This window comes from Microcebus murinus, chromosome 22, assembly GCF_040939455.1.
Source record: "Microcebus murinus isolate Inina chromosome 22, M.murinus_Inina_mat1.0, whole genome shotgun sequence".
NCBI lineage: Eukaryota > Metazoa > Chordata > Mammalia > Primates > Cheirogaleidae > Microcebus > Microcebus murinus.
Genome location: NC_134125.1, coordinates 19,752,276 through 19,779,346, shown reverse-complemented (window position 1 = coordinate 19,779,346; position 27,071 = coordinate 19,752,276). Strand labels below are relative to the sequence as shown.

General features: G+C 41.3%; 1 protein-coding gene across 2 annotated transcripts in view; it reads left to right on the top strand.

Annotated features, from left to right (window-relative positions):
* The window catches only part of CHEK2 (checkpoint kinase 2), a 38,800-nt gene extending 15,448 nt beyond the window's left edge, over positions 1–23,352 (top strand). For both annotated transcript variants that reach the window (XM_012763814.2, XM_075996661.1), the window contains exons 7-16: positions 1,772–1,880; positions 4,442–4,495; positions 10,094–10,155; positions 12,409–12,508; positions 14,681–14,767; positions 15,876–16,039; positions 16,258–16,373; positions 17,503–17,588; positions 21,900–21,980; positions 23,115–23,352. In XM_012763814.2, coding sequence (XP_012619268.2) covers positions 1,772–1,880; positions 4,442–4,495; positions 10,094–10,155; positions 12,409–12,508; positions 14,681–14,767; positions 15,876–16,039; positions 16,258–16,373; positions 17,503–17,588; positions 21,900–21,980; positions 23,115–23,204 — 949 coding nt within the window. In that variant the 3' untranslated portion in view covers positions 23,205–23,352. The remainder of the gene's footprint in view (positions 1–1,771; positions 1,881–4,441; positions 4,496–10,093; positions 10,156–12,408; positions 12,509–14,680; positions 14,768–15,875; positions 16,040–16,257; positions 16,374–17,502; positions 17,589–21,899; positions 21,981–23,114) is intronic.
* Positions 23,353–27,071: the final 3,719 nt, after the last annotated feature.

Genomic DNA, 27,071 nt, shown 5'->3' with positions numbered 1-27,071 from the left:
GGGTTTATACCCAGGATAGGTAAAGAAATCTTAGAACTCGACAGCAAAAAGACAGCTGGCAATTTAAAAGTAGCCCAAGGGCTTGAATAGACATTTCTTTAAAGAAGACGTACAAATGACCAAAAAGCACATGAAAAGATGCCCAACATCATTAGTCATTAGGAAAGTGCGCACTAAAACCACAATGAGATACCACTTCACACCTATCCACTAGGGAGGCCATAATAAAGAAACAGAAAATAACAAATATTGGTGAGGATATGGAGAAATTGGAACCCCCATACACTAATGGTGGGAATGTGAAATAGTATAGCCGCTGTGGAAAAGTTTGGTGCTTTCTCAAAATGTTAAACATTGAATTACTGTGTGACCCAGAAAAATACCCCTCCTAGGTATTTGTATGCACCCAGATTGTAAACAGGTGTGCAAACAAAAACTTGTACATGAATGTTCATAGTAGCTCTACTCACAATGATGAAGTCTAATTTATCTTTTTTCTTTCGTTGCTTGTGCTTTTGGTGTCACATTTAAGAAACCATTTAGAAAAGGTGGAAGCAACCCAAATAAATGTCCATGTCCATCAAAAGATCAACGGCTAAACAAAATGTGGTATCTCTGTACAATGGAGTATTATTCAGGTAATAACAAAGAAGGAAGTACTGATGGATACTATAGCATGGATAAACCTTGAAAATATTATGCTAAGTGAAAGAAACCACAAAAGGCTACATGATGTATGAGTTCATTGACATGAAATAGTCAGAATTGGCAAGTCAATAGGGACAGAAAGCAGATTAGTGGTTGCCGGGGCTGAGGCAGGGTAGAATGAATGGGTAGTGACTGCTTAACAGGTATCTGGTTTCCATTTGGGCTGATGAAAAAGTTCTGGTCTTGGTTGTAGAACATTGGCAGTGCACTTATTGCCACTGAATTGTACACTTGAAAATGATTACAATTGTAAATTTTATGTTATGTATGTTTAACCTAATAAAAAAGATGCCTTGGTAAACCCCTCACCTCACCCCCTCAAAACTCACAGTAGTTGCAATAGTCTACTTCAGGCAGGTAAGGAGTGATGGATATGCTAGTAGCTGTTACCTTGGGCTGACCCAAGCTTTGGAGAACAGATCGTATTTAGGATTAAGTATATGCTGGGTAGCATTCCTCCTCCATTAGTAGTATCTCAATTAATTGTAAATTTTTGTGAGAGGTTGCTGTAAGCAGGCTAATTGTGTAATACCTTTGGTTTTTTAGGTGTTCTGATTTGATCTAGGGTACAATTCATGGGCTAAAAGTGCTTATGCACTTTCTTTGAAAATAGAGAATAAGGAAGAAAGAGAAATGAATGTACCAATGGAAGTAATTCATTTATGAAGTCTTTTTATTGTTTTTTGTTTGGGGTACTCATGTTGACAAGGGAAGATTGTTCTATTTGATATTTTTCTGAGTTCTGGGATAAATAATTCCTCTCTTATATGTTCTTAGTGTCTTTTTGAGAATGTCACAATCTGGGGCTGCAGTCAGACTTATGTCTCTATCACTCAGCTCAAAAGTGCAATTTGGAGCTGACTCAAGTGTTGCTGGATGGCTCTTATCCACTAATGCCCTTGACATTTTACATTGGTGAGGTTTCACTGTGTCCTCTGAAAACAGGGGCAATGGAAGGGTTGTTATATGGACTGTCTTTAACTTATAATACACGAGGCACACTCAGGAGTAGTGGGTCTCATGATAAAAAACATCCTGACAATCACTGTCTTTTTCCCTCTAGTGGTGCCTGTGGAGAGGTAAAGCTGGCCTTCGAGAGGAAAACATGTAAAAAAGTAGCTATAAAGATCATTAGCAAAAGGAAGTTTGCTATTGGCTCAGCAAGAGAGGCAGTAAGTACCTGTGTTTGTGGTTGCTCACCTTGTCTTGACACCTTTTCATAACTTCCCGCAATAGTCTTAGAGCAATGATTTTCAATCTCAGGAATAGCTCACTGCTCAGAAATGCGAATTTGTGAGTATCAAAGAACATGGACAATTTTTTAGTATCTTTAATTAATCTAGAGTCTTTTACTTATAGATAATTTGGTTCCAAAAATATTTGGTTGTACATAATAATGTACATAGCAGGAAGTTTTTTTTTTCTTCCAAGTTCAAAGTAGATTGTTTTTACAATAAATGAAAGGAAATTAGAGAAAAAAAATTCAGCCATAATAACCCCTGTAACCCCACAGCTGTTTTCAGTTTTCCTTTTCCTCCTAGTCTTTGTTCATATGAATTTGTTTTTAGGTGGTTAAAATCATATTGTATAGGCCAGACGCGGTGGCTCACGCCTGTAATCCTAGCACTTTGAGAGGCCGAGGCCGGCGGATTGCTCAAGGTCAGGAGTTCAAAACCAGCCTGAGCAAGAAAGAGCAAGACCCCATCTCTACTATAAATAGAAAGAAATTAATTGGCCAACTAATATATATAGAAAAAATTAGCTGGGTATGGTGGCGCATGCCTGTAGTCCCAGCTACTTGGGAGGCTGAGGCAGAAGGATTGCTTGAGCCCAGGAGTTTGAGGTTGCTGTGAGCTAGGCTGACGCCATGGCACTCTAACCTAGGCAACAAAGGGAGACTCTGTCTCAAAAAAAAAAAATCATTGTATATACAGTTTTATATTTTGCTTTTGCACATGTGCATTATAGCATAAACATTTCTCTAATACATCCTTTTTGATGATTAAGTGTCCATGTCATCAATTTTATCCTAATTTATTCAGCCATTTCTCTAGTCATTTAAGAAATTTCCAATTCTTTGTTCTTCTGGGTAATATGTAAATGAGTATCTTTTATTTATGGATTAGTTATAATTTTTTAAATTTTTTTTTTTTGTTTTTTTTTTTTTTGAGACAGAGTCTCGCTTTCTTGCCTAGGCTAGAGTGAGTGCCGTGGCGTCAGCCTAGCTCACAGCAACCTCAATCTCCTGGGCTCAAGAAATCCTGCTGTCTCAGCCTCCCGAGTTGCTGGGACTACAGGCACGAGCCACCATGCCCGGCTAATTTTTTATATATATATATTAGTTGGCCAATTAATCTCTTTCTATTTTTATAGTAGAGACGAGGTCTCGCTCAGGCTGGTTTTGAACTCCTGACCTTGAGCAATCCGCCCGCCTCGGCCTCCCAGAGTGCTAGGATTACAAGCGTGAGCCACCGCGCCCGGCCTAAATTTTTAATTAAATTATTTTAATAGCCTCTATGTAGTGGCCATTTCTTTTAATACATTTTTTAAAATCCACATTTACTGTATGGGTGAGATGGCTAAATGTATCGATCTTTCCACACATGACCCGATAAAGTAATGTAAAACACATCCCCTAATCACATTTGCCTTTTTGGCCGGCTGTTTCTTGCTATTATAATTTAACATTCTTTAAAGTTCAGGTTTTTTTTTTTTTTCCCTAGACAATGCCATTCTCATATGGCAAGAGGAATTTCCTTTCTGTGTTCATTTTATTATAGATCTTTTCCCCTGTGATTCTGGGTTTGTTTTCCATTTTGGGGGAAATATCTACCAGATTGTTAAAAACTTGGAGTAAGATTTTACTTCTTAATTTCATACCTCAAATCATATTGGACTCTTTATGATCACTGTATTATCAGAGTACACCCGGACTTGATAATGAGTTTAATGGCTTACAGGAGGAGACAGGCTCTTAAAATTAAACATCTGGGTTTCTTAGCCGAAGTCCATTTTACATAAATATGTAATTCTATCTCCTCTTTGCTTGTGGAGGGTGTAGCCCAGGAAGTTGAGTTACTTGATTCATCCTTATGGAATTGTAACAGAGAACAACTTTAGTACCCTGAAGCTTCCTCTCGTCAGAGTCTCAGTAAATATGTTAGCCTGCAGTTGAAGTTGGAACCTCTGTCCGCTTTATTAGTAGAAATTTGACTTGACATTTTCTTCATAAAACTGTTAAACACCTTGTCCATGGTTTTTGTTTATTTCATCATTTTTATGAATGTAAATAATTCCATAGCTAATGACAAGTAGAGCTTACCAGTTAAATGTGAAAACAGCAGAAACATACTTGTTTCTCTGACTGTGGGAACCAGGGCTGACTTCTCTCATCTTAGCCTTGGTTCTCGCATCTGTAAAAATGAAGAAAATTATACAATCCAGTTCAGTTGGGGATTCTGAGGCTTCTGTGAGATGATCCTTGGAAATAAAGAGCTTGGCATATGGCCTGGCCATTTATTGAATGCTTACTATTTGCCAAGTACTTTGCAAAGTAATTTTAGGTGAGTTATTTAATTCATTGACTTCCGGGCTTTGATTTCTTTGTATGAATAGAACTGGGTTTGGAACTTATGTAGCCTTTAGTCAACTAAGTTTAATTGCAAATATTTTTTAAAATATTGGCCATTATTATTATTAATAATAAACTCTAATGTTATTCTGTTTATCAAAGGACCCGGCTCTCAATGTTGAAACAGAAATAGAAATTTTGAAAAAATTAAATCATGTAAGTATTGCTGTAAATATTACCCATGGTTGAATTCATTTATCTCAAAATATAGGAAGAGTGTAAAGCATTTCAATATAATATAGCTAATATTAACCTGGGTTCCTTAATTTGTATGGATATTCACATGCCTACACACCTGGCTGTCATTTAGCTGGGAAGAATTTTACCCTGAAATTTTGAGAGGACAATACTGTATAAAGATTTCATGATTAAATAATTTTGTGATATTTCTGGTGAGTTAGTTCTTGACCAAAAGACATAGTAATTATTCTATCTCATAGGAACTTGATCAACTGATTGTATTTGTGAAGACAGTGCTAATAAGTCTTAATACCCTTAAATACCTTTTTGGGGGAGTTATCCAAATAAATTCAAGGGTATCCAATAAGTATGATAGCATCCTATCCTTATATCTGATTAAATGGTTTCTATGGCCTTGTTGGATGTAAATAGTTCTTATTTTTTGTATAATAATGACTTTGTCTCAATGGAAAGTATATCTCACTTTAAAAAAGTGAGAAGGAAAAGTTAGCATGTAAGACTGAACCCATCTTCCTTTTTATTGGTTCTTTGAATTTCATCATTAATTCATGAGTACCCATGAAGGAATAAGCTTGGTAGGCCTTGGATTAAACTTAAAACAAGACCTCTAGTCTGTCCTGCTAATGAGTGTCTTATTTTGGCTCTTCTCCTCCAGACAATACAAATATTTCTTTTATTTTACCTCTCCAAATCTCTCAAAGAACAAATAGAAACTAAGAAGAAAATGACTGCTATTGACACAATACTTCAACAGGCTTCTCTAGAACTCAGTAGCTGGAGTTGAAAACCTTTGAGAATCTGAGTGACTGACCTTCCTGCTTGGCTTTATTCTAATTCTTTTGCAACTTCCTCCTCCTTGAATTTGCCAGGTCCTTTTTCCAAGAGATTGGGAGTCTCTCTTTAAGAGAGGAACCCTCTAATTTTCTGGGGTGTAGTTGCAGCAAACATACCCTTAAGTTAAACACTTAGAATTCTCAGAGAATTTTCTCTGATGTCAGAGGATTTCCAAACATAACATTTATACAAATCTGGTGTCCAGTGAATAGAGAAGAATTCAGAAGAATTTTAGGAATTCAGAAGAATTCATAAAAAGGTCCTTGGACATATTTCTTGGCACATGGAATCCTTGGGAATTAAACATGGGCCATGCATTCATTTTGATGTTGGGAACAATGAGTAGAGTCTAGTGGCCAAGAGCATGGCCTTTGGAATCAGACATTGATTTGGTCAACTGTCAAACACTTAATTATGCCAGGCTGTCTTCTAGGCCCGAACAGTGTTAAGCACAGTTGGAGCTGTCCATTACTCCCCTCATGTGACTTCAGTCTAGTATCGAGACGGACATGAGTTCCTATCCCATTGCTATCATCTCCTGTCTCTCAGAAGGTCATTTTACTTTTAGAAGCCCCTGTTTCATCATCTGTACAGTGGAGACAATAAAGATACTTACCTCACAAGATCAGTGTGACAATTCCATGAAATGTGCTCCTGAAGCTTTCAGCACAGAGTGCACACTAGGGGAATGATCGTGATCCTTGCAAATCCGTGTAATTCTCTGAATCCTTCCCAGTGTGACCTAAGTGGAAAGTCTGGGTTAGCAGCCTCTGGTTCCTGGTAGAGAGACACTTCCAGCTGGGACATCCCCAGCCAGTGACCCCAGAAGTAGAGAATAGAGAGGACAGTTTACTCTGGTTGTGACTTTTTAAATTTTTATTTATTTCTGTTTTTTAGAGACACAGGTCTTTATTTTTTTGAGACAGAGTCGCCCTTTATTGCCCAGGCTAGAGTGAGTGCCGTGGCGTCAGCCTAGCTCACAGCAACCTCAAAGTCCTGGGCAAGCAATCCTTCTGCCTCAGCCTCCTGAGTATCTGGGACTACAGGCATGCGCCACCATGCCCGGCTAATTTTTTCTACATATATTAGTTGGCCAATTAATTTCTTTCTATTTATAGTACATATGGGGTCTCACTCTTGCTCATCTTGCTCAGGCTGGTTTTGAACTCCTGACCTTGAGCAATCCGCCCTCCTCGGCCTCCCAGAGTGCTAGGATTACAGGCGTGAGCCACCGCGCCTGGCTGGCTCATTTATTTTTTATTTTTTTAGAGATGGGGTCTTGCTAAAGCCCAGGCTGGTCTCAAACTCCTGGCCTCAAGTCATCCTCCTACCTCAGCCTCCCAAGTAGCTGGGATTGCAAGTGTGAGCCCCCACATCAGACTCTGGCTCTGACTCTTGGGCATCTCTTCATGCTTTATCAGCTTCTAGCCCCACCCATTCCCGTATGAGCTTTGGCAATGCCCATTATGAGGCCATGCAGAATCAGGCAGTTCTCAGTTTTCCTTCTAATGCCTTTTCCATGTGTGTCTTTTCTTCTGCTTCTTCTTTAAAAAGTAATTTTATTAAGATATCATGTGTATAAAGAATCAAGTAGTGCTAAAAGTTTTTTTACTCAAACCAGTAGCTCCTTGTCCCTCCTAATAGCCCCGTCTGCAAATGTTTTACAACTCTTAGCTGTTTTTGCTAGAATTTACTCCATATTTCTACACAATGTGCATAAACTATTTTCTCTTGGTTTATCAATTTTAGATAGCTTGTTGACTTCCTGTTATGGTATATGAGGATTTTAGCTCTCTCTCCTTTCTATTCCTCTTACTATAATACTACAATGTGTACTCACCGTTTTCATTATTGTGACAATAACAACTGTTCATGCAGATCCAAGTACTGTGCTATGATCGTAGGTAAGGAGTGGTAGAACTGGTTTGTTCTTAGACCAATCCTCATGGCCTTATGCTCCACGACTAAAACCTGGCGGACAGAGTCTGCCTTCCGTGGGCGGTATACCTGTTTTTGAGGTTGTTGATGTTAATCTGTGTAGCGTGTCTCCTCTGTGCCAGCTGCTCATGCTGGATATTGGGCCTAAAAAGATCAATAAAACGTGACTAAGCCCATTTGGTGTCTGGTGAAAGGAGACCCATGGTGTGTGTCATTTTTCTTTCTCTGGAGCTCACAGCATGGTGGGGAAACAGATAGTAAGATGCAGTGTGGGGTGACACAGATTAGCACCACTGTGGGGCATGTGGATGTGTCCGAGGGAATATCTGAGTTGAGGCCGGACACCTGAGGCCAAGTGTGCTGAGAGGGCTGGATCCCTAGCCGAGGGTGTGGTATGAGCAATGGTCTAACACTAGGAAAGAGCACAGAGAGCCTGGGGTGGGCAGGGCGTTTTGTTGCCTCCTGGAGAGGAGGAGGCATGGCACCAGGAACAGGAGATGGGGTGGGGTGGGGGTGGCGGTCAGGGGCAGGATGAAGCTGGGTCATGACGGGTTTGGCAGTCCCTGCTGAGAAGCTGGATTTTAGCAGCAAAGCAGCAAGAGGCCAAAGGTTTTCTTTCTTCTTGCCTTCCATCCTTCTCTTCTTCCTGATATCCTCTCTTCCTTCTTTTAAGTATTGAAAAATTATATAGGCTGGGCGCGGTGGCTCACGTCTGTAATCCTAGCACTCTGGGAGGCCGAGGCGGGGGGGGATCACTCGAGGTCAGGAGTTCAAAACCAGCCTGAGCAAGAGTGAGACCCCGTCTTTAGTAAAAATAGAAAGAAATTAATTGGCCAAAAATAAAATAAAATTGAAAAAAGAAAAAATATATAATATTTGAAGGCCAGGCGCAGTGGCTCACGCCTGTCATCCTGTCACTCTGGGAGGCCGAGGCGGGCGGATCTCTCGAGGTCAGGAGTTCTAAACCAGCCTGAGCAAGAGCGAGACCCCGTCTCTACTATAAATAGAAAGAAATTGATTGGCCTATATAATATATATAGAAAAAATTAGCCAGGCATGGTGGTGCATGCCTGTAGTCCCAGCTACTCGAGAGGCTGAGGCAGTAGGATCGCTTGAGCCCAGGAGTTTGAGGCTGCTGTGAGCTATGCTGACGCCACGGCACTCACTCTAGCCTGGGCAACAAAGTGAGACTCTGTCTCAAAAAAAAAAAGAAAAAAATATATTTGATGCATGTAAAATAACACATGATACATGTAAATTACAAAGCAACCCAATAAAATGAACAAACACCTTTGAACTCCCCATTCAACTTAAGGATGAAAACCTGACTATATGATTGAAGCTACCTGTGTACAGTTTCTCCACCCTACCCTTCTTTCCCCAGAGGTAGCCCCATTCTCTTGAATGCTATGTGTAGTAGCATATCGCTTACTTTTTAAAAAGCTACATATCTATGTATCCCCAAGTAATATATTGTTTTATTTCTTGTTTCTGAGCCTTATAAAAATGGCACAGGTTGAGTATCCGTTATCCAAAATGCTTAGGACCAGAAGGTTTTGGATTTTTAGGGAATTTGGAATATTTGCATTATGCTTACTGTTTGAACATTCCAGATCCAAAGATCTGAAATCCAAATTGCTCCAATGAGCATTTCCTTTGACTGTCATGTCAGTGCTCAAAAAGATTCTGAATTTGGATTTTCGAATTTAGGGTGCTCATACTCTTTGAAGTCTTTGCAATTTCTACTCTCAGCATTATGCTTCCAAGATCTGTCCATGGTGGGGATGTACTGGGGTGTTCATTCATCACTGTATAACAGTTCATTGTGGGATTGTCCTCCAGTGGAGGAGCTTAGAGTATTGAATATGATGAAATTTCCTTTGTAGGAAGATCATTCTGGCTAGTTTTACCACCTTTTAAAATCTAAAAATCAATAAATTTTGTAGCTCTCTTCTCTTTAATTCTGATATAACTACAGTCCTCCTCTGTGCTGGGGTGTTTGTCCCTGATGGATACTCAACCAAATCTTTTACTTAGCCCCACCACTAAGCTTGATTGTCTGTGCTTTGATTGTAAAAACTACAGGTGTACTTTTAAGTATGAAATCATGATATTAAATCGTCATTGTGAAGTGTGTAATACTGTTTAATGTTCTTTTTGTGCACCCTGCAGTGATAAGTGGTCACAAAATGTCAGCCATAGTGGGGTGTGGGTGTGTCTCTCTCTCCCCCACCTCCACCTAGGTGTGCTTTAGAGTTCTTATAAAGTTAGATTTTCCTTCTTCCTTTGAAAAACGGTAGGATCTTGTGGGGTCCAGTTCCCCTGAGGTTCCAGTTGCCTGGAGCTAAGTAACCCTTGCTGACTGGCAACATCGCAGGGCTCCCCACCTGGTCCCCTTTCATTCATGCTACTTGTCAGGCTCCCCCATGGGTCCTTAGGCTGTCCTTGAGTAGCTCTGCTCCGGGGCAGTGAGGAGGAAGGCTGGAAAAAGACCCAGCTTTCATTCCTCGATGGCACTTTTGGATATGAAATATAAACATGTCTCTCACTACTATGGAGGGCCAGAAAGTTTCTTGTATGTTCTCACTGAGGAGTGGATAGGTTCTCTTCTATCATCTCCCCTGCTTGAATTTCAAAGCCTTTTGTGGGCAGGGTGCCCACAAGGGTGCCTGGTCTTAGCCTCCCTGACTTTCTGGGCAGATGTTCCAAGTTATACTGCACTTGTGGTTTTCCTTTTGGGAGTTTCTCACTACTTTGTTCTTTTTCTCTCCCTCTTTTTAGCCTTGCATCATCAAGATTAAAAATTTTTTTGATGCAGAAGATTATTATATTGTTTTGGAATTGTAAGTAGTAAACTTTTTCTTTAAATTTATGTTCCCAGGTAAATGCTTATAAGCCACCAAAAATCTAATATAGATTTGCCTTTCTCATCCAGGGTGCCCTCAGCGTGTGTATGTGGTGGTGGGGCCTACAAAGTTTGTGTGTGTGTGTGTGTGTGGGGGCGTTAATATCAATTCTAACTCCCCTCCAGTGTTTCCAAAAGCAGGTGGTATGGGATTCCAGGCCCTGGATCTGTGGCCTGATTTTGAGCTCCACTCTTCGTATGACTAGCTGACCACCCAAGGGATGAGTTTACTTTACCTCTCTGAGTCTTGTTTTCCTAGTGGTAAATGGGAATAATAATAATAACCCCTATGTGCAGAGTTTTTGTAAGAATTAAACGCTATGGGGGATGGAAAGCCCCCGGCAAAGCACCTACTACATGTCAGCACTCTCCAGAGGTTGATATTATAGTTGGCCCTCTGTATCTGCAGGTTCTGCTGTGAGTTCAACCAACCTTGGAACGAAAATACTCAGAAAAATAAAATGGATGGTTTGCCATCTGTACTGAACATGTATAGACTTGTTTTTCTTATATCCTAAACAATACAGTATAACAATTATTTACATAGCATTTACATTGTATTAGGTATTATAAGTAATCTAGAGATGATTTAAAGTATAAAGAAGGATATGCATAGGTTATATGCAAATACTAATCCATTTTATGTAAGGGGCTTGAGCATCCATGGGTTTTGTTATCCTAGAGGGGTTCTCGAACCAATCACCCCTGAGTACTGAGGGATGACTATTCTCTGGAATAGTCTGGGTGGACCTTTCTGATCAGGATCACAGGACCAGCTTGTGTGATGGTGCCTGAGTATCTTTCAGTGTCTGGTTAGTTAAATTCAATGGCCATAATGTCCTGTGTTATTTGGTGTGGTCAGGATAATTTCCTGTCTCATTCCTGGAAGAAACTTGGCTTTGTGTCTGTTCCTGCATACATATGCAGTGGTTCTGGGAGTACCTGTTGTGGCAAGCAGGGAATGCTTTGCTCCTGACTAGCAAACAGTGGATGTACAGACTAACCATTAAGACTATGTCATAGGCCGGGCATGGTGGCTCAGGCCTGTAATCCTAGCACTTTGGGAGGCCGAGGCAGGCGGATTGCTCAAGGTCAGGAGTTCAAAACCAGCCTGAGCAAGATCAAGACCCTGTCTCTACTAAAAATAGAAAGAAATTAATTGACCAACTAAAAATATATAGAGAAAAAATTAACCGGGCATGGTGGCGCATGCCTGCAGTCCCACCTACTCGGGAGGCTGAGGCAGTAGGATCGGTTGAGCCCAGGAGATTGAGGTTGCTGTGAGCTAGGCTGATGCCACAGCACTCACTCTAGCCTGGGCAACTAAGTGAGACACTGTCTCAAAAAAAAAAAGACTATGTCATAAACAGCAGCCTCAGTCATAGCACCTGGAGAGACTTTTATGACTCTGCTGGTTGGTGCTTACGGGAATATCTGTTGTTATCAAATAGGAGATTGTTACCTGGTTGGATCCAGTTAACACAATTTAATAAAAGTGATAATAATAATATAGTAACGGTAGGTGATACTTATTAAGCAGTGACTGTGATTCAAGTACTCTTATGAGCACTTTACAAGAATTGACTCATTTTTCACAACAGTTGTACAACTGATTACTTACAGGTCACAGTTGGGTTACTATTTTTAGCCTCACATTAATGAAATGGAAACTGAATCACAGAGGGATTGAATAACCTTGTTGAGCACCTGTGCCAGGTGCTTTACTTACATCAATTCTCTCTTAATTTTTACGACAACTGTCAAGGTAGGCGGCATCATCCCCATTTTTTAAATGGTAGAAACAAACTCAAAGAGGTTAAATAGCTTGCCCAAATCACACAGCTGGGACGTGGTGGAACTGGAGTCCAGACCCTAATTCTCTGATTGTAAACACCTGTTTTCTCTTCTACATCAGTCTCAGAGTCACGTGGGACATGTGATAAACTTGCAGAATCAGATTTTAAAAAGTTTCCCAAGTATCTCCAATGCACACTTATTTCATCTTGTTCCTTAGTTTATAACTGAGACATCTGATTGGAGATGAGCCTTATTACCTCACTAGCTTTAAAAATGGGATTCAGAGTAAATAAAAATGGCAACCATTTGCTTGTCTTAATGAGTTTGTTTTTATCTTCTGTCCAAGTGAGCTTCCCTCCAGGAATGAACCCCCTGCTTTGCTTGTGTGTTTCAGGATGGAAGGAGGAGAGCTGTTTGACAAGGTGGTGGGGAATAAACGCCTGAAAGAAGCTACCTGCAAGCTCTATTTTTACCAGATGCTCTTGGCTGTGCAGGTAAGAGAAGCTCTCAATTCTTTTGACAATCTACTTTCTTTTTTTTTTTTTTTTTTTTTTTTTTTAGAATCCTTGTAGTTTCATAGACAATCTACTTTCTTTTAGGTGTGTTACTAGGCAGAAACTGAGGGACTGGATTAAAACTCAGAAGAGAACCCATGTGTTGTTCTGTTCTTGGCAAAAACATCCTACCCCTTTGACTCAGATGATAAAGCTCTCACGGTGAAGTTTAAGAGACAGTAGGAAAGGGAATTAAAGAGATGAATACTCGTTCCTATGTCTCCTCTCTTTAGCTTGGAGGTATTTCTGGAGGGACGTTGATTTCTAGGTCTGCTTGATGCTTGCAGAAATCCTGCTTAACTCCCCGAGTGGGCACTGGGCAGGTATAAGGGGAAGGCTGGCAAGTTGGGGTCATTATGACAGATGGGTTGCTCCCCTATAGCTTAGTACTAGGTGTTCCTTTGAGGTGCAATGCAACATCTTGCTAACTGTGGCAGCAGGTCAAGGAAGGTCAGTGGGACATGTATGTAGCTTTCTATATTCAATGAAAGTGTTGGATGGAGGAATAGCTGGTGGCACTTTGCTTTGAGGAACATCACCATTTCTCAGACCAAATTTGGTTGCGACCATTTCCTGCCAAGGTTTCTTCTCTTGAAAACCCACTCCATTTGGGAAATGCAGCCACCGGGAGCGATTCTTGTATTGAGTGAGGATTGAGAGAGGTTTGTCTATGGTTGATCCACCTGGGTGTGAAACCCTGGAGGTTTCACCAGATCCATTTCTCAGTGGAAATTTTTGGGAAGAATTTCTGCTGTAGCCCAGAGGGACATCCAGAGAGGGTTGAAGCCCTTGAACATAAGTCCTTTTTAATGGTGCCTGTCCCTACCTCATGTTCTACCTCCTTATTGGTTTATTCCCTCACTTATAGTGACCAAGAATATTAAGATAAATTGAGTGCAGATCAGTGGGTATGGGAAATTTTTATTTCCTAAAGAAATATGATATACACATAGGTACTACAGTAATAGGGTATTGGGCAGGTGGGAGGGGGGAGGAGGGCGGGTATATACATATATAATGAGTGAGATGTGCACCATCTGGGGGATGGTCATGCTGGAGACTCAGACTTGTAGGGGGAAGGGAGGAAATGGGCATTTATTGAAACCTTAAAATCTGTACCCCCATAATATGCCGAAATAAAAAAAAAAAAGAACAAACATTAATAGTGTACATAGTAAGCAGCATTGTGCTCAGCAAGGTAGCCCATATCAATGTTTTGCACAATGTTTGCACAACTCTACATACCATGTACATTATTTATCCTTGTTTTTTAAAAATGCAAAAAAAAAAATATGACATAGTATGGTGATTTTCTTCTGTTCACTTTTATGTACTAGACAATAGAGTTCTCAAAGACTTAAGTTTTTACATTAAGTTAACTTTGAATATTTAAACAGATAATTTTTAAAATGTATTTTTAGAGATTCCCTTTAAAAATATTCTCAGGGCTGTAATAACCAAATATACCATTTTGGTAGAAGTTTTATGTTTACTTTGAAAAAAAGTTAAAAAAAATTAAAAAATGTTTACCTTGTGTTCTCAAAATAATTTATATTACCTATTTAATTTTTTATTGCCATCTACACCTTATATTTCTACCAACATGTGAAGGGTTATTATATTGAAAAGTGAAATCAAGGGCTGGGCGTGGTGGCTCACACCTGTAATCCTAGCATTCTGGGAGGCTGAGGCGGGTGGATTGTTTGAGCTCAGGAGTTCGGGACCAGCCTGAGCAAGAGTGAGACCCCCCCCCCATCTCTACTAAAAAGAATAGAAAGAAATTAGCTGGACAACTAAAAATATATAGAAAAAATTAACTGGTATCGTGGCGCGTGCCTGTAGTCCTAGCTACTCGGGAGGCTGAGGCAGGAGGATCACCAAATAAGTTTACTGTTCTAAATTGCTTTTTTGGTTTTTCTGCTTTTTAAGTCTTAAACAAATTTGTAAACACTAACCCCTTTACCCCAGTAGTTTTCTGATTTTGAGGAATATGGTTGTGCATAACATGGCTTACAGTTTCACCCAGCTGTGAAATGTGTGTGTGTGTTGATGACTGTCTCTTTTATGTACCTACTGCATAAATCCAAGGGTCATGCCTCCCTTTCTGTGTAGTACCTTCATGAAAATGGCATTATACATCGGGACTTAAAGCCAGAGAATGTTCTTCTGTCGTCTCAAAAAGAGGACTGCCTGATAAAGGTAAGAAACTTATACTCTGTATGTGGCCACTGCAGATTTCTTTTCAGAAGCTATTTTAATTCCTCAAGTAAAAAGTGGAAACATAAAAAAGTTGAGAATTTGACCTTTCCACTCTTAACCAATTATTTGAGATCAGGTGTTATTGCTTTTAACCAGATTATAATGAGCTCCATTGTGTACAAGTCACTTTTGTTCTGCGGGGCGGGTGTCTAAATGGACAAGTGAATCACATTTACTGCCTTTCCCTGTTTCTCAAGCCTGGCTTCACTTCAGAATCTCCTGTTAGGATTTAAAAATATGGTGACACCCAGGCTGGGCATGGTGGTTTACACCTGTAATCGTAGCACTTTGGAAGGCTAAGGTGGCAGGATCTCTTGAAACCTGGAGTTGGAGACCAGACTGGGCAACACAGTGACACGTCTCTACAAAAAAAAAAAAAATTTTTTTAAATTAGCCAGGCATGGTGGAGCGTGCCTATAGTCCCAGCTACTTGGGAGGCTGAGGTAGGAGGATCTCTGGAGCCCAGGAGTTTGAGATTGTTGTGAACTATGATCACACCACTGCACTGCAGCCTGGGTGACAGAGTGAGATCCTGTCTCTTAAAAAACAAAACAAAACAAAAAAACCACTATGACCCCCAGGCTGTACCTCAGAAGTTAAGGGTGGCATCCAGGTGTAAGTATCTTTTCCCAAACTTCCCAGTTATTCCATGGTGCAGCCCAGTTTGAGAAGCTGGGGTCTAAGAAGAATCATGTATAACTAATAAGAATTCCAAAGTGTCTGTAATAAGGGTTATAAGCTTTTTGTAAGATTACACAACACAGGTAAGTTGGCAAACCTGAGTCTTGAGGTCCCTAGGCTCAGGAATTTTAATTTAAGCAAAATTAAATACCTTAACTTGCAAAGACTTGAATTTGTAGATTGCAGATTAACGGCAGTTGTGTGTGAATTATATACTAGAAACTGATCTTATTCTCTTGCAATGGGTTAAAAAAAGAAAAGGAAAAGAAACTGATCTAGCCTACATTTTTTAGAACTGGCAGACTATGTTAATCTTTTTATTTTATAACATTGTTAAAAAATTATTCCCTTTTGTCCTTAATTTTAGATTACTGATTTCGGGCAGTCCAAGATTTTGGGGGAGACCTCTCTCATGAGAACCTTATGTGGTACCCCCACCTACTTGGCTCCTGAGGTTCTTGTATCCGTTGGTACTGCTGGGTATAACCGTGCTGTAGACTGCTGGAGTTTAGGAGTTATTCTTTTTATCTGGTAAGAGAAGTTTTCATTGCTTCACAGTCTGGTTGGATGTGATTAGGTGAAATCAAAATGTGTCAGGTAGAGAGCTTGTATTTAATTTAGGTCACTTTTGAACCATCGATTTAAAGAAAAATCTGATTTTTCATTATGCTGAAAAAGAAATCTGTATATCTGAATGCACTGAGAATGCCACTTGATTTCTTTTCCTTTCTCTCTCTACCGATATTAAGCCTTAGTGGGTATCCACCTTTCTCTGAGCATAAGACTCAAGTGTCCCTGAAGGATCAGATCACCAGTGGAAAATACAACTTCATTCCCGAAGTCTGGGCAGATGTCTCAGAGAAGGGTATGAATATGAAAGGGTTAAGAATTTGTGGTTTGCTAAAATGTGTATGTGCTGTGGTGGGAGTTTCTTTTCAAAATTCCACGGTATTTTCTCCTGTCAATTCTGTTCTTATTTTCTATTGTTAGTTTCGCACCATTTAAGAGGCAGAGGAAATTATTAAGAGCATGCACTGAAGTCCTTGGTCTGCTACTTCTTAGCTCTGTGACCTTAGGCAAGTTATTTAACTTGGTTCCCATTTTCTTTACTTATAAAGGGGGCCTCAATAACCCCTACCTTAAAGGTTTTTTGTGAGGGTCAAGTATAATGTACTCAAGTGCTTGATATCTATTTAAATGTGTAAAGTAATAAGTAAATTTTTCATTACAAAGTTTCCTTTGAGTAAGTAAGCATGTAAAAAGCAAAATGTCATTAGTTACCTTGTATTTTATAATTTAAAAGTGCAACTTTTTAGTTCCCTGAAGAAAAAATAAGAAGGTTAAATGTTATGATTAAATGTCAGATAATGTAACTGTAGGTGATTATACTAAATGTCAGAATACTTAAGCAATAATACTGTTGCAGTATACAAGCCAGCCTGCAGTTGTTGCTTGCTGAAGTATTCATTTTATTTCCGACAAGTCTGTAGTTCCAGGGAGCCTCTTTCTGGATGAATAATTCTAACCATTAATCCATGGGTCTCAGGAAGAGTTTTCTGTGAATTCTGAGTACCTTAGACCTGGGTGGAAGTTCAGATTTAATTAGTTTGAACTTATAACAACCAAATATACCATTTTGGTGGAAGTTTTATGTTTACTTTGAAAAAAAGTTAAAAAAAATGTAAAAATGTTTGCTTTGTGTTCTCAAAATATAAGTCCTAGCTATAAGAGAGGTAACAGGGAGCTGAGAGATTGTGACATCAGCAGGAAGAGATGGGGAATATCATTGTCATTCCTGGCATTCTCAGAGTACTCAGAATGGAGAGAGTGAGGAGGTTTAGAGGGCACTGCCCACTATGTCTGCTGACTCCCTGATCTCGGGCCTTCTTTCCTCTTTCTGGATGGTGGTCTGTACTTCTAGCATGCTATAATACTGCCGATTTAATATATTTATTTTTTTTACTGTGATTTGCCCAATTGTCTTGTTGTTTTAGCTTTGGACCTTGTCAAGAAGTTGTTGGTAGTGGATCCAAAGGCGCGTTATACAACAGAAGAAGCTTTAAGACACCCGTGGCTTCAGGTGGGTGTGGGGCAGTGCCTGCTACGGTAACCTACTTGGAGAGCCCTGTTGCCAAATAGACATGAGGAAGAGGACAGATACATGTCTGCTTTGTTTGGGTCTGTTTAATTGTTTTAGATCGTACTTTAGGTGTGTGGAGTGTGTGTGTGTGTGTGTGTGTGTGTGTGTGTGTGTGTGTGTGTGTGTGTAGGGGTGGGACGACGGGGATAAGGGGGTATGTATAGGGGTTTGTTTGCAGAGGGGATAGCCTTTTTGACATTACTCATGGCTCTTGGTATAAGCTCACTTTAGGCCTGTTCAGATTGCACTTGGATGCCTTGAGTCTGCAGTTTGGCCTGTGTTCCTTTGAGAGGCTGTTCTGGCTCCACCCCCCAGCCTTGTTCCCCTTCTACCCCACAGATGGGGTGAGCTACATTCCAGCCATCTTCAGCCTTAAATCAGGGAAGCTGTGGGGGAGGTGGAGGAGGACAGTGTCCCTGGAGAGAATCCAGCTTTTTCTCTAGCCCAAGTGAATGGGTATAAAGGGTCCCACTTATTGTTCATTGTGAGTAACCATGCCATCAGTGTAGGCATTCTTCAAGTCTGCATTACCTTCAGCAAGCCATACCCCTTTCTATTAACTCTCTTTTGGTCTCTCTGTTTCCTGTGGGTAGCTTGAGCTAGAGACTGTTACTTGAGCTAGAGGCTGTGCCTTGGGGGATTACTGGTCCAGGAATTCCTTGGACAACCCAGCTTTAGTTCTCTATTTCTGGGATTCTGGAAGGACTGTCCCCACTGTTCCAACTGTCCACACCTAACAGTTTTGCTCAGGCCAGCTCAGATTGAGAACAACAAATTCTTAAAAGAAAAAAGGCAGATATATATGTTTTGGATGTTGCTCTGGAAACTGCAGTTCCCCCAGAAGAAATCTGTCAGATGATTTAGCATTTAATAGACCACACAGATTTGAACAGCAGGACCCTGGAGAAAAGGAGTTTGGAAACAAAGGGTGCCTTTGCATGTGGGGATTTAATTTTGATGAAAAAGAGAAACATGGCTTTTTGCTCTTTTCATGTGTCCTAATAGGGGAACTTTTAGATCTAAATGCAGAGGTAGAAGAGCTGTTAGATTTTTTTTTTTTTTTTTTTTGAGACAGAGTCTCACTCTGTTGCCCAGACTAGAGTGCCATGGCGTCAGCCTAGCTCACAGCAACCTCAAACTCCTGGGCTCAAACAATCCTTCTGCCTCAGCCTCCCAAGTTAGCTGGGACCACAGGCATGTGCCACCATGCCCGGCTAATGTTTTCTATATATTTTTAGTTGGCCAATTAATTTCTTTCTATTTTTAGCAGAGATGGGGGCTCACTCTTGCTCAGGCTGGTTTCAAACTCCTGACCACCTTGAGCGATCCTCCCAACCTCGGCCTCCCAGAGTACTAGGATTACAGGCGTGAGCCACTGCGCCTGGCCTTAAGAGCTGTTAGTTTTAACAACAATAAAAAAAGGAGCTGGCCAGTTAGGCCTGGGAACAGGGTTTACATCGGCCTATCTGCCTGAAATTTACAAGTAAGCAAAGCCTTGTACTTTTTGTCTCAAAAGAAAATTGTTATTAACAACCAAGGGAAAAGGTGAAGTTCAGCTCTGCCCACAGGGGTTTTACTTGAATACTCTTTATGCACATTTTATTTTTGCAGCAAAAGATGGAGCAAATATTGAGGACAAGGATGCAGACTGCCCATCTAAAACATCTGTTAGTGATAATTTAGGTTTTATTTTAGGAAACTTCAGTGTTTTTCAACAAACTGAATGTTTTTGTGGGTATTACACTGCCCTGTGCATTGAATGTGGGTTCTGGTTTCTGTTTTATCATAAACAAAGCATCCAGTTTTGGGAGCATCCCTTCTGTCCACTTTCTGCTTCATGTTTATTACCTGAAATAGAGGAATTTCTCCTGTTTGCCTTCTAGGTTATACTATATAACAATTTTTTTCTTTTTTTTTCCGGCTCTTTGTGAGCAAAATTTTAGTGCTTGTGAATAGGTTGTAGACCTCTCAAAGGAAGGATATTTACAAATAAAAGTAAACATTGCTACCTATGGTAACAATGAGCTCCATCTTCATATTATTGCTAATTTATGACATGTTTTAAATATAGATCTAAATAGACAGCACTGAAGGGCTGCCATGTGAAGGGCATTCCATCGTCGTTTCATTTGTTCATGCATTCATTTCTTCAGAGCACAGTTAATGAGCTTGTTATCAAACACTGTTAGTCGCTGGATGCAAAAAGGAATAGGATAAGTCCTTGCCGTGGGGATCTGACAGTTTAGGTCAGGGCCAGTCCTGACCAGTCACTACAGAGCAGTGTGATCTGTGTGGTAATGGGTTGGTGCGCAGAGTATAGTTCTAAACCAGGACCAGGCACGGCCACTGCCCTCAGGGTTCTGGGTACCCACATCTTCACATAGTGTGAGGAATGTCTTGAGGCTGAATGGCCTGGCAATAATGTGGGGATGAGTGGGTCAGCATTTTCTAATATTTGCTGAATCCCTCTGAAATGGAGACCCTGTGCCTATTAGAGTACCTGGCATCTAAGGGTGCTCAGGAAATATTTGTTCACTGAATGAGGAAGGTGGGTGAGGAGATGGGCAGGAATGCAAGGAGGGCATTCCTGGTGGAGATCCTAAGGCCATGAGAGAGTGTGAAGTGGAATACAGGTGAGTATGGTGCTATCAAAGTGGCAGAGTATTAATAACTCTGTAAAATAGTGATGGAAGCAGGTAGTAATTATAGTTACTAGATAGAGAATAGTTGAGCCTGTTATTATATTAGTTCTCTAGTGCTGCAGTCCCTGATTTCTGGACTGTAGAACTTGGAACTTCCCTTCCATCTTCCATGAAAACTGTCTTCCATGAAACTTAGGAATGGGGGTCTGTACAGCAGAAGATGAGCAGCTGGTGAGAGAGGGAAACTTTATATTTACAGCCGCTCCTCATTGCTCACATCACTGCCTGAGCTCTGCCTCCCCCACCTCCTCCATCCCTGTCTGTGGAAAAATTGTCTTCCATGCAATCAGTCCCTGGTGCTAAAAGATTGGGGGCCTGCTCTAGTACTATAAATTTCTATATCCATCAGATTGCTGAATGTTGGAGTCCTTTGCTCCTGTGTCTTCTGCCCTTGACTGCTTGCCTTAGTGGGAGTCGGGGGGTGGGGTTGGGTGGGAAAGTACATGATGAGGCTTTGGAATCAGACAGCTCTGGGTCCACTGTGAGTGGCTGAGCTAGGCTTCTGGACAGCCCCACAGCCCACATTCCTAGTCCTAATGTTTCTTTCACCTTTCTGAAGGTGTGGAGTGCCGTACCAGGCCACCTCTCAGGGCTCCCAAGTGCAAATCCTTGAACCTTGCAGAAGTGAGCATCCAGGGAGGTGGGAGCTACCCTCATACACGTCTGGGCAGGAGTTCTCTGTGCTCGCCCCTTCTCCTCTTCCTGTAGCATGAAACACTTGTAATGCTATGTTCTGTTCATTGTCTTTCTTTCTCGTTAGACCTGAGCTCTGGGATATTGTGGGCTTGAAGTCCTTCAGGTAACTTGTACAGCATCTGCTAGGCGAATTTTCCTAGGGTGCTGGGCTGGTTGTTAGGATGGCCTGGGTAACTGGCCTCATTGTTGGCAGGGGTCGGGGAGTGGGAGGTCATGGTCCCCAAAAGGATTTGGGGAGCTGCATGGAGTCAGGCCCAACCTCTGGCCTCCTGATTGCCATTTTTTAAAATTAATTAATTAATTTTTTATTTTAAAAAATTTTTTCCCTCCTTCCCTCTTAAATTAATTTTTTTTGGAGACAGGGTCTTGCTGTGTTGTCCAGGCTGGAGCACAGTGGCTATTCATAAGTGTGATCATAGTGCACAGCAGCTTTGGACTTCTGGGCTCAATTAATCCTCCTGTGTCAGCCTCCTGAGTAGCTGGGACTACAGGTGTGTGCTATTGCACCTGGCTCCCAATTGCCATCTTTCTCAGGATACAGGGTGCTGGTTCTGAAAGTCTTTTGAGCACTAGGGACTATGGTTCTCTCATCCACTGAGAGCTCTAAGGTAACATGGGTTTGATTCAACCAGTGTTGATGGAGCACTTACTGCTGATTACTCTGGGAAGGCAGAGGGGAGTAGCACACGGTCCTTTTGCTCTGGGAGCTTCAGTAAGGGGATGATATGATCCTTGGTGGACAGACTAGATGTCTATGCTTGCTTCCCTTATTCCAGGGGTATCTTAGCCCTGTTATCCTAGGAGCTTTTTTTATTCAGACACAGCCTACTTAATGTTTTTAATTTCTTCACAGGATGAGGACATGAAGAGAAAATTTCAGGATCTGCTGTCTGAGGAAAATAAATCCTCAATTTTACCCCAGGTTCCAGCTGAGGTATTGTATTCCTTGTGATCATTAAATGTAGGTTGGGTTTAAAGAGCTGGCGAATGAGGATGATGAGTTTGAAAATTTTCCTGAGTAGCAATTGCTGAACAATTTTTTAGCTCTAATGTAGTAGATACTTTTTTTTTTTTTTTTTTTTTTTTTTGAGACAAAGTCTCACTCTCTTGTCCAGGGTAGAGTGCAGTGGCATCATCACAGCTCACTGCAATCTCAAACTCCTAGGTTCGAGTGATCTTACTGCCTCAGTCTCCCAAGTACCTGGGACTACAGGTTAGCGCCACCACTCCTAGCTACTTTTCTCTGTTTTTGGTAGGGATGGGGTCTCGCTCTTGTTCAGGCTGGTCTCAAACTCCTGACCTCATGGGATCCTCCTGCCTCAGCTTCTCAGAGTGCTAGGATTACAGGCCTAAGCCACTGTGCCCAGGCCTAAAGTAGATACTTTGTTTTAACTTGATCTCTTCCAGTACCCTTAGAAGACCTAATAGTGTTGGGTATGTTTAGTATATTAGATAAGCATAGTTAGGGATTGTTATTCAAAAAGTTTCCTGCAAGGCAATTTTGTAAAACTCTATTAGAGGCTCAGATTTAAATTTGTTGGAAAAATTAAAGTTTGGGTGAGTGGTTGATTACTTGATTATAATTTTATTCTTTTAAATTTCTTTTTAAGTATAACTTAATATGTGTTTATTCCTGCCCTGCTTTCTTTTGGTGAATGATCTCTCTTCTTTTTCCCACTGCTCCCTCTCAATTTTATAAATGGGAAAACAAATAAGGCACAAAAAAGATTGTCTTCCCACACAAGAGCAAGACTTGGGGTTCCAAATGAAAGCTATCATGGCCCTCTTAAACCTGATTATTTAGGAGAAGATTATCAAGAGGAGGAGGCTGGTTATGCTGTTTGTTTTCTACAAACATCATTTAGTGGGCAGAAGCCACAAGGGAGAGAAATATCAATTAGATAAATCTGTCTGAGTTGGGGGTGTAGTGGAGAATCAGTGTCAATGAATTAAGTTTTAAATGAAATACTCCCATATTACTAGAAGCATGTTCGGAAACTTTGATGATTTTAAAGAAGCCAATGCTTTTCTTTTGAACATTTCTCTATTTTCCCTCCTTTATTTCCAGCCTTCCACTAGTCGAAAGCGGGCCCCCGAAGGGGAAGCAGAGGATGCCGAGACCACAAAGCGCCAGGCTGTGTGTGCTGCTGTGTCTTGATCATTGTGGTTTGAACTTGAAAGAAATCTACCTTCTTTCAGTCTGTTGACGTCTTTTCTTTAAGTTTTTTTAAAATAGTATTTTAATTATGGGAATAATTGTTTTTTCTACAATCATTGATGTACAATTAAAAACCTAATGGAACCTGGCCTTTGTGCATATGCTTGATAAACAGCAGTTTAGTTAAATGCCTTTTTTTTTAATGTTTGAATTTGTTGTGTGCTTTTCATCTGGAGCTACACCTTGGTTGTCACCAGGCAGGTTTCTCAGGATGTCACCTTGATCTTAGCCTATGAGAGCTGAATACAAATTCTAAAGGTCTCTTAGAAAGTTGCAGGGAAAGGGGCATCGTGAGTTTGGAGTGGAGTATGTACTGGCTGGCTGGCTGGCTGCCAATGTCCTTGTGAGGTGGCAGGTACCTTGGTGCATAATAACAGGCCAGTTTTAAGTTCTCATCCTCACCTTCTTAAAGATACAGGTCTACAGTTCCTTAAATCCTGGGGCTAGATAAGTTATAAAATTCAGTTTTCCAATTTTAGGAAGATGATAGGGTACATTTGCATATTATGTATAGTACCCCAGTGGAGTCCTGTAACCAAACATGTTTATATTTCTGCAGCAAATATTTAAGTAAGAGGGATAGAGAAAGATTGTAAGTAGCCTCATTTCATGTCAGTCTTTCTGCCACTTGAGGTATAGATGACCTGTTTTTCAGAACTGTTTGGGTTTTGGAAATGGAGAAAAGGCATTGGTTGTGTCATGTTGACTCAGTAATGACCAGGGAAGCCCTGTGCAAAGCCTTACCCTGGGATAGTCTTGTCCTCATGGTGATCCTAGGAGTGAGGTCCTCCAACAACCCTGAGGTTACAGGTGAGGAACCCAGGTGTAGAGGAGGAAGGTCTCTTTTCCAGCGTCCCGTAGCTGGTAAAGCATTGTGGCATAGCTGGGACCCAATCCAGGTCTTTCTGACTCTAAAACATATTCCTTGTCTCCTCAGTCACACTCAGGTTGACTCACACTGACAAAATTCATAAGAGACTGATCTAAATCCTGAATATCAGTATGTTTAATTATACTTTGTTTTAACTTGATCTGTTCAGGGATTAGGATGATCCCTGAGCGAGGAATTGCCACTTGTCTGCCCATCAAGTGTGTTCAATCCCTGCAGGCTTGCTATAGGGACAGCCCCATGATTGGTGGAAGATGGGAACATCTTGGTGGCAAGGACCAGAAGACCACTCAACTTCATGGAAATGGAGATTTGTTTCAGGGTTACAGATGGCTGGGCCTGGGAGCCTTCAGGAATGCGGACAGTTCTAACGGCTGGCTTCTCTTGTCTCTTTCTGACCGAGTCTGCCTCTTTTGCCTAGGTCACATTGTAGCTCACTGGCCATGCCATTAATTGAGCATCACACCACTGGTGATTTGGCCAGGGCAGGGTCAAGAGCACACAGCCTTTTCCCTAGGTAGTCAGGGTGGTGGCTGGCAATTTCCATTAGAAGGGAATACAGGCATTCTGAGGCTTGGCTGGCCTGGTGCAGGGGGGCTAGACAGGGATTTAGGTGGTTTGCATGTTTAAAGGAATGAGGCTGAGATTGCCAAGTTAGATGGGATTTAGCTAATTTGAATATTTAATGTAGAGGCTGTGGTGTCCTAGGGCATTTTCCCCATTTGAGGCAGTAGTTAGCCAGCCCTTCTATTTCCAGAGCACTTTGTATTAGCACCCTCTGTTTATAACTACCCTGGTAGGCTGAATGATGGCTCTCAAAAGGTGTCCTCATTCTAATCCCCAGAACCTGTGAATATATTCCTTTACATGGCAAAAGGGACTCTGTGGGTGTGATTAAGGATCTTGAGATGGGGAGATTATCTTGTTTTATCCCAGGAGCTCAGTGTCATCACAGTGCTTTTAAGAGGGACATAGGAGGAATCAGAGGAGATGGTGATGTGATGACCGAGTGTCTTAGTGATACTGGGTAATTTATAAAGATTTATTTCCTACAGTTCTAGAGGTTGGGAAGTCGAAGGTCAAGGGGCCCACATCTGGTGAGGGTCCTCTTCCTGTGTCATTCGATAGCAGAAGGCATCACATGGGTGAGAGAGAAAGGGGGCTGAACTCATCCTTTTATTTCTAATACTAATTAGGAACTCACTCTTGTGATAATACCATTAATAACCTAATCACCTCTTAAAGGTCCCACCTCAACACTGTTGCATTGGGGATTAAGTTTCCAATACATGATTTCCGGGGATACTTTCAAATCATAGCACTGAGCATAGATTGGAGTGATGCACTTTGACATTGGAGGTGCATTCCATGGAATACTGGCAGCCACTAGAAGCTGAAAAAGGCAAGAAAATGGATTTTCCCTCAAATCTGAAAAAACCAGTCCTTTATAACTTTAGCTAAATGAAACCAATTTTGGGCTTCTGACCTATAAAACTGTAAGACTAAGTTGATGTTGTTTTAAGCCACCAGTCTGTGGTATTAATAATTTGGTATAACAGCCATAGGAAACTAATATATCTAGCAATGGGAGACAGCTGCTGATTTGGGGCCACCCAGTATCTACTTCCTCTCCTAACCTCACTTTAATTTTCTTTTGGAGGAATTCTTTTCCCTATCCCGTGAAGTCGTGAGGGGTGGGAAGGATGATAAAGCTAGTGTCTGCACCCTCACTATGGAAACTGAAGGGGTGGGTCCCTAGAAGCTCCCTTTGTAGTGCTCCTCCCACTGGTCACCTAGCTGGAGGTGGGTATAGGACTTTGAAATATGAGCAGATGGAGCTGGGGTGGCACATTAATGGTGGAAACAATATTGTGCTAACCTGAGCTCTGCACTTCCTAACTTTGGCTTTGGGTAAGGATCTTATATTGTTTACTTTTTAATTTTTATTATTATTATTTTTTGAAACAGAGTCTTACTGTGTTGCTCGGGCTAGAGTGCCATGGTGTCAGCCTAGCTCACAGCAACCTCAAACTCCTGGGCTCAAGCAATCCTTCTGCCTCAGCCTCTCGAGTAGCTGGGACTATAGGCATGTGCCACCGTACCCGGCTAATTTTTTCTATATATATATCTTTAGTTGGCCAATTAATTTCTTTCTATTTTTAGTAGAGATGGGGTCTTTCGCTCTTGCTCAGGCTGGTTTCGAACTCCTGACCTTGAGCCATCCTCCCACTTGGCCTCCCAGAGTGCTAGGATTACAGGCGTGAGCCACTGTGCCCGGCCAGGATCTCATATTGTTTAGTCTTTGTTTCATAATCTATAAAATGGGTGTAGTAAGAGTACCAACCTTCTATGCTGTTTATGAGGATTCAAAGGAGGAGAGTCCATAAAGTGTCTGGCATGTGATAAGGGATTCATCAATGTCAGCTTCCATCATAAATTGTGGGAGAGCCACATAAGTAGCCAGAGGGAGTCATAGAAAGTTCTTGAGCCACGGCAGTAACATCTTTTCAGCTTTTTGGGGGATATGCAAGATGGATAATTAGGTTACTTTTGACCAAGCAGATTTGGGAAATGCCAGGGCTTGGGTGGGTGATGGGAGCAGACGTGGGGGGCATAACTGCCACTACCTTTTTCGGAGCAACCAAGTTGCTCCATGGTAGACCCATTGCATACCTACATGATGGTGCAGTGGATAGTTGTTTGTGCCAGCCCTGTACCCAGTGTGGTAATTGCATCCCTATTTTTTGGGGGGAAGCAGTCCATCTCTCACTTCCCCATTTTCTCTATGTCCTTCTGAGAGGATGGCCCCAACCCCTTCCTAGAGGGGCTCCATATAGCCAGGTGTGGCTAATCTAGCTGTGGTGATTGGCTCATGTAGGGGCATGTGGCTCTAATGGGTCCAATGAAAGTCAACCCTG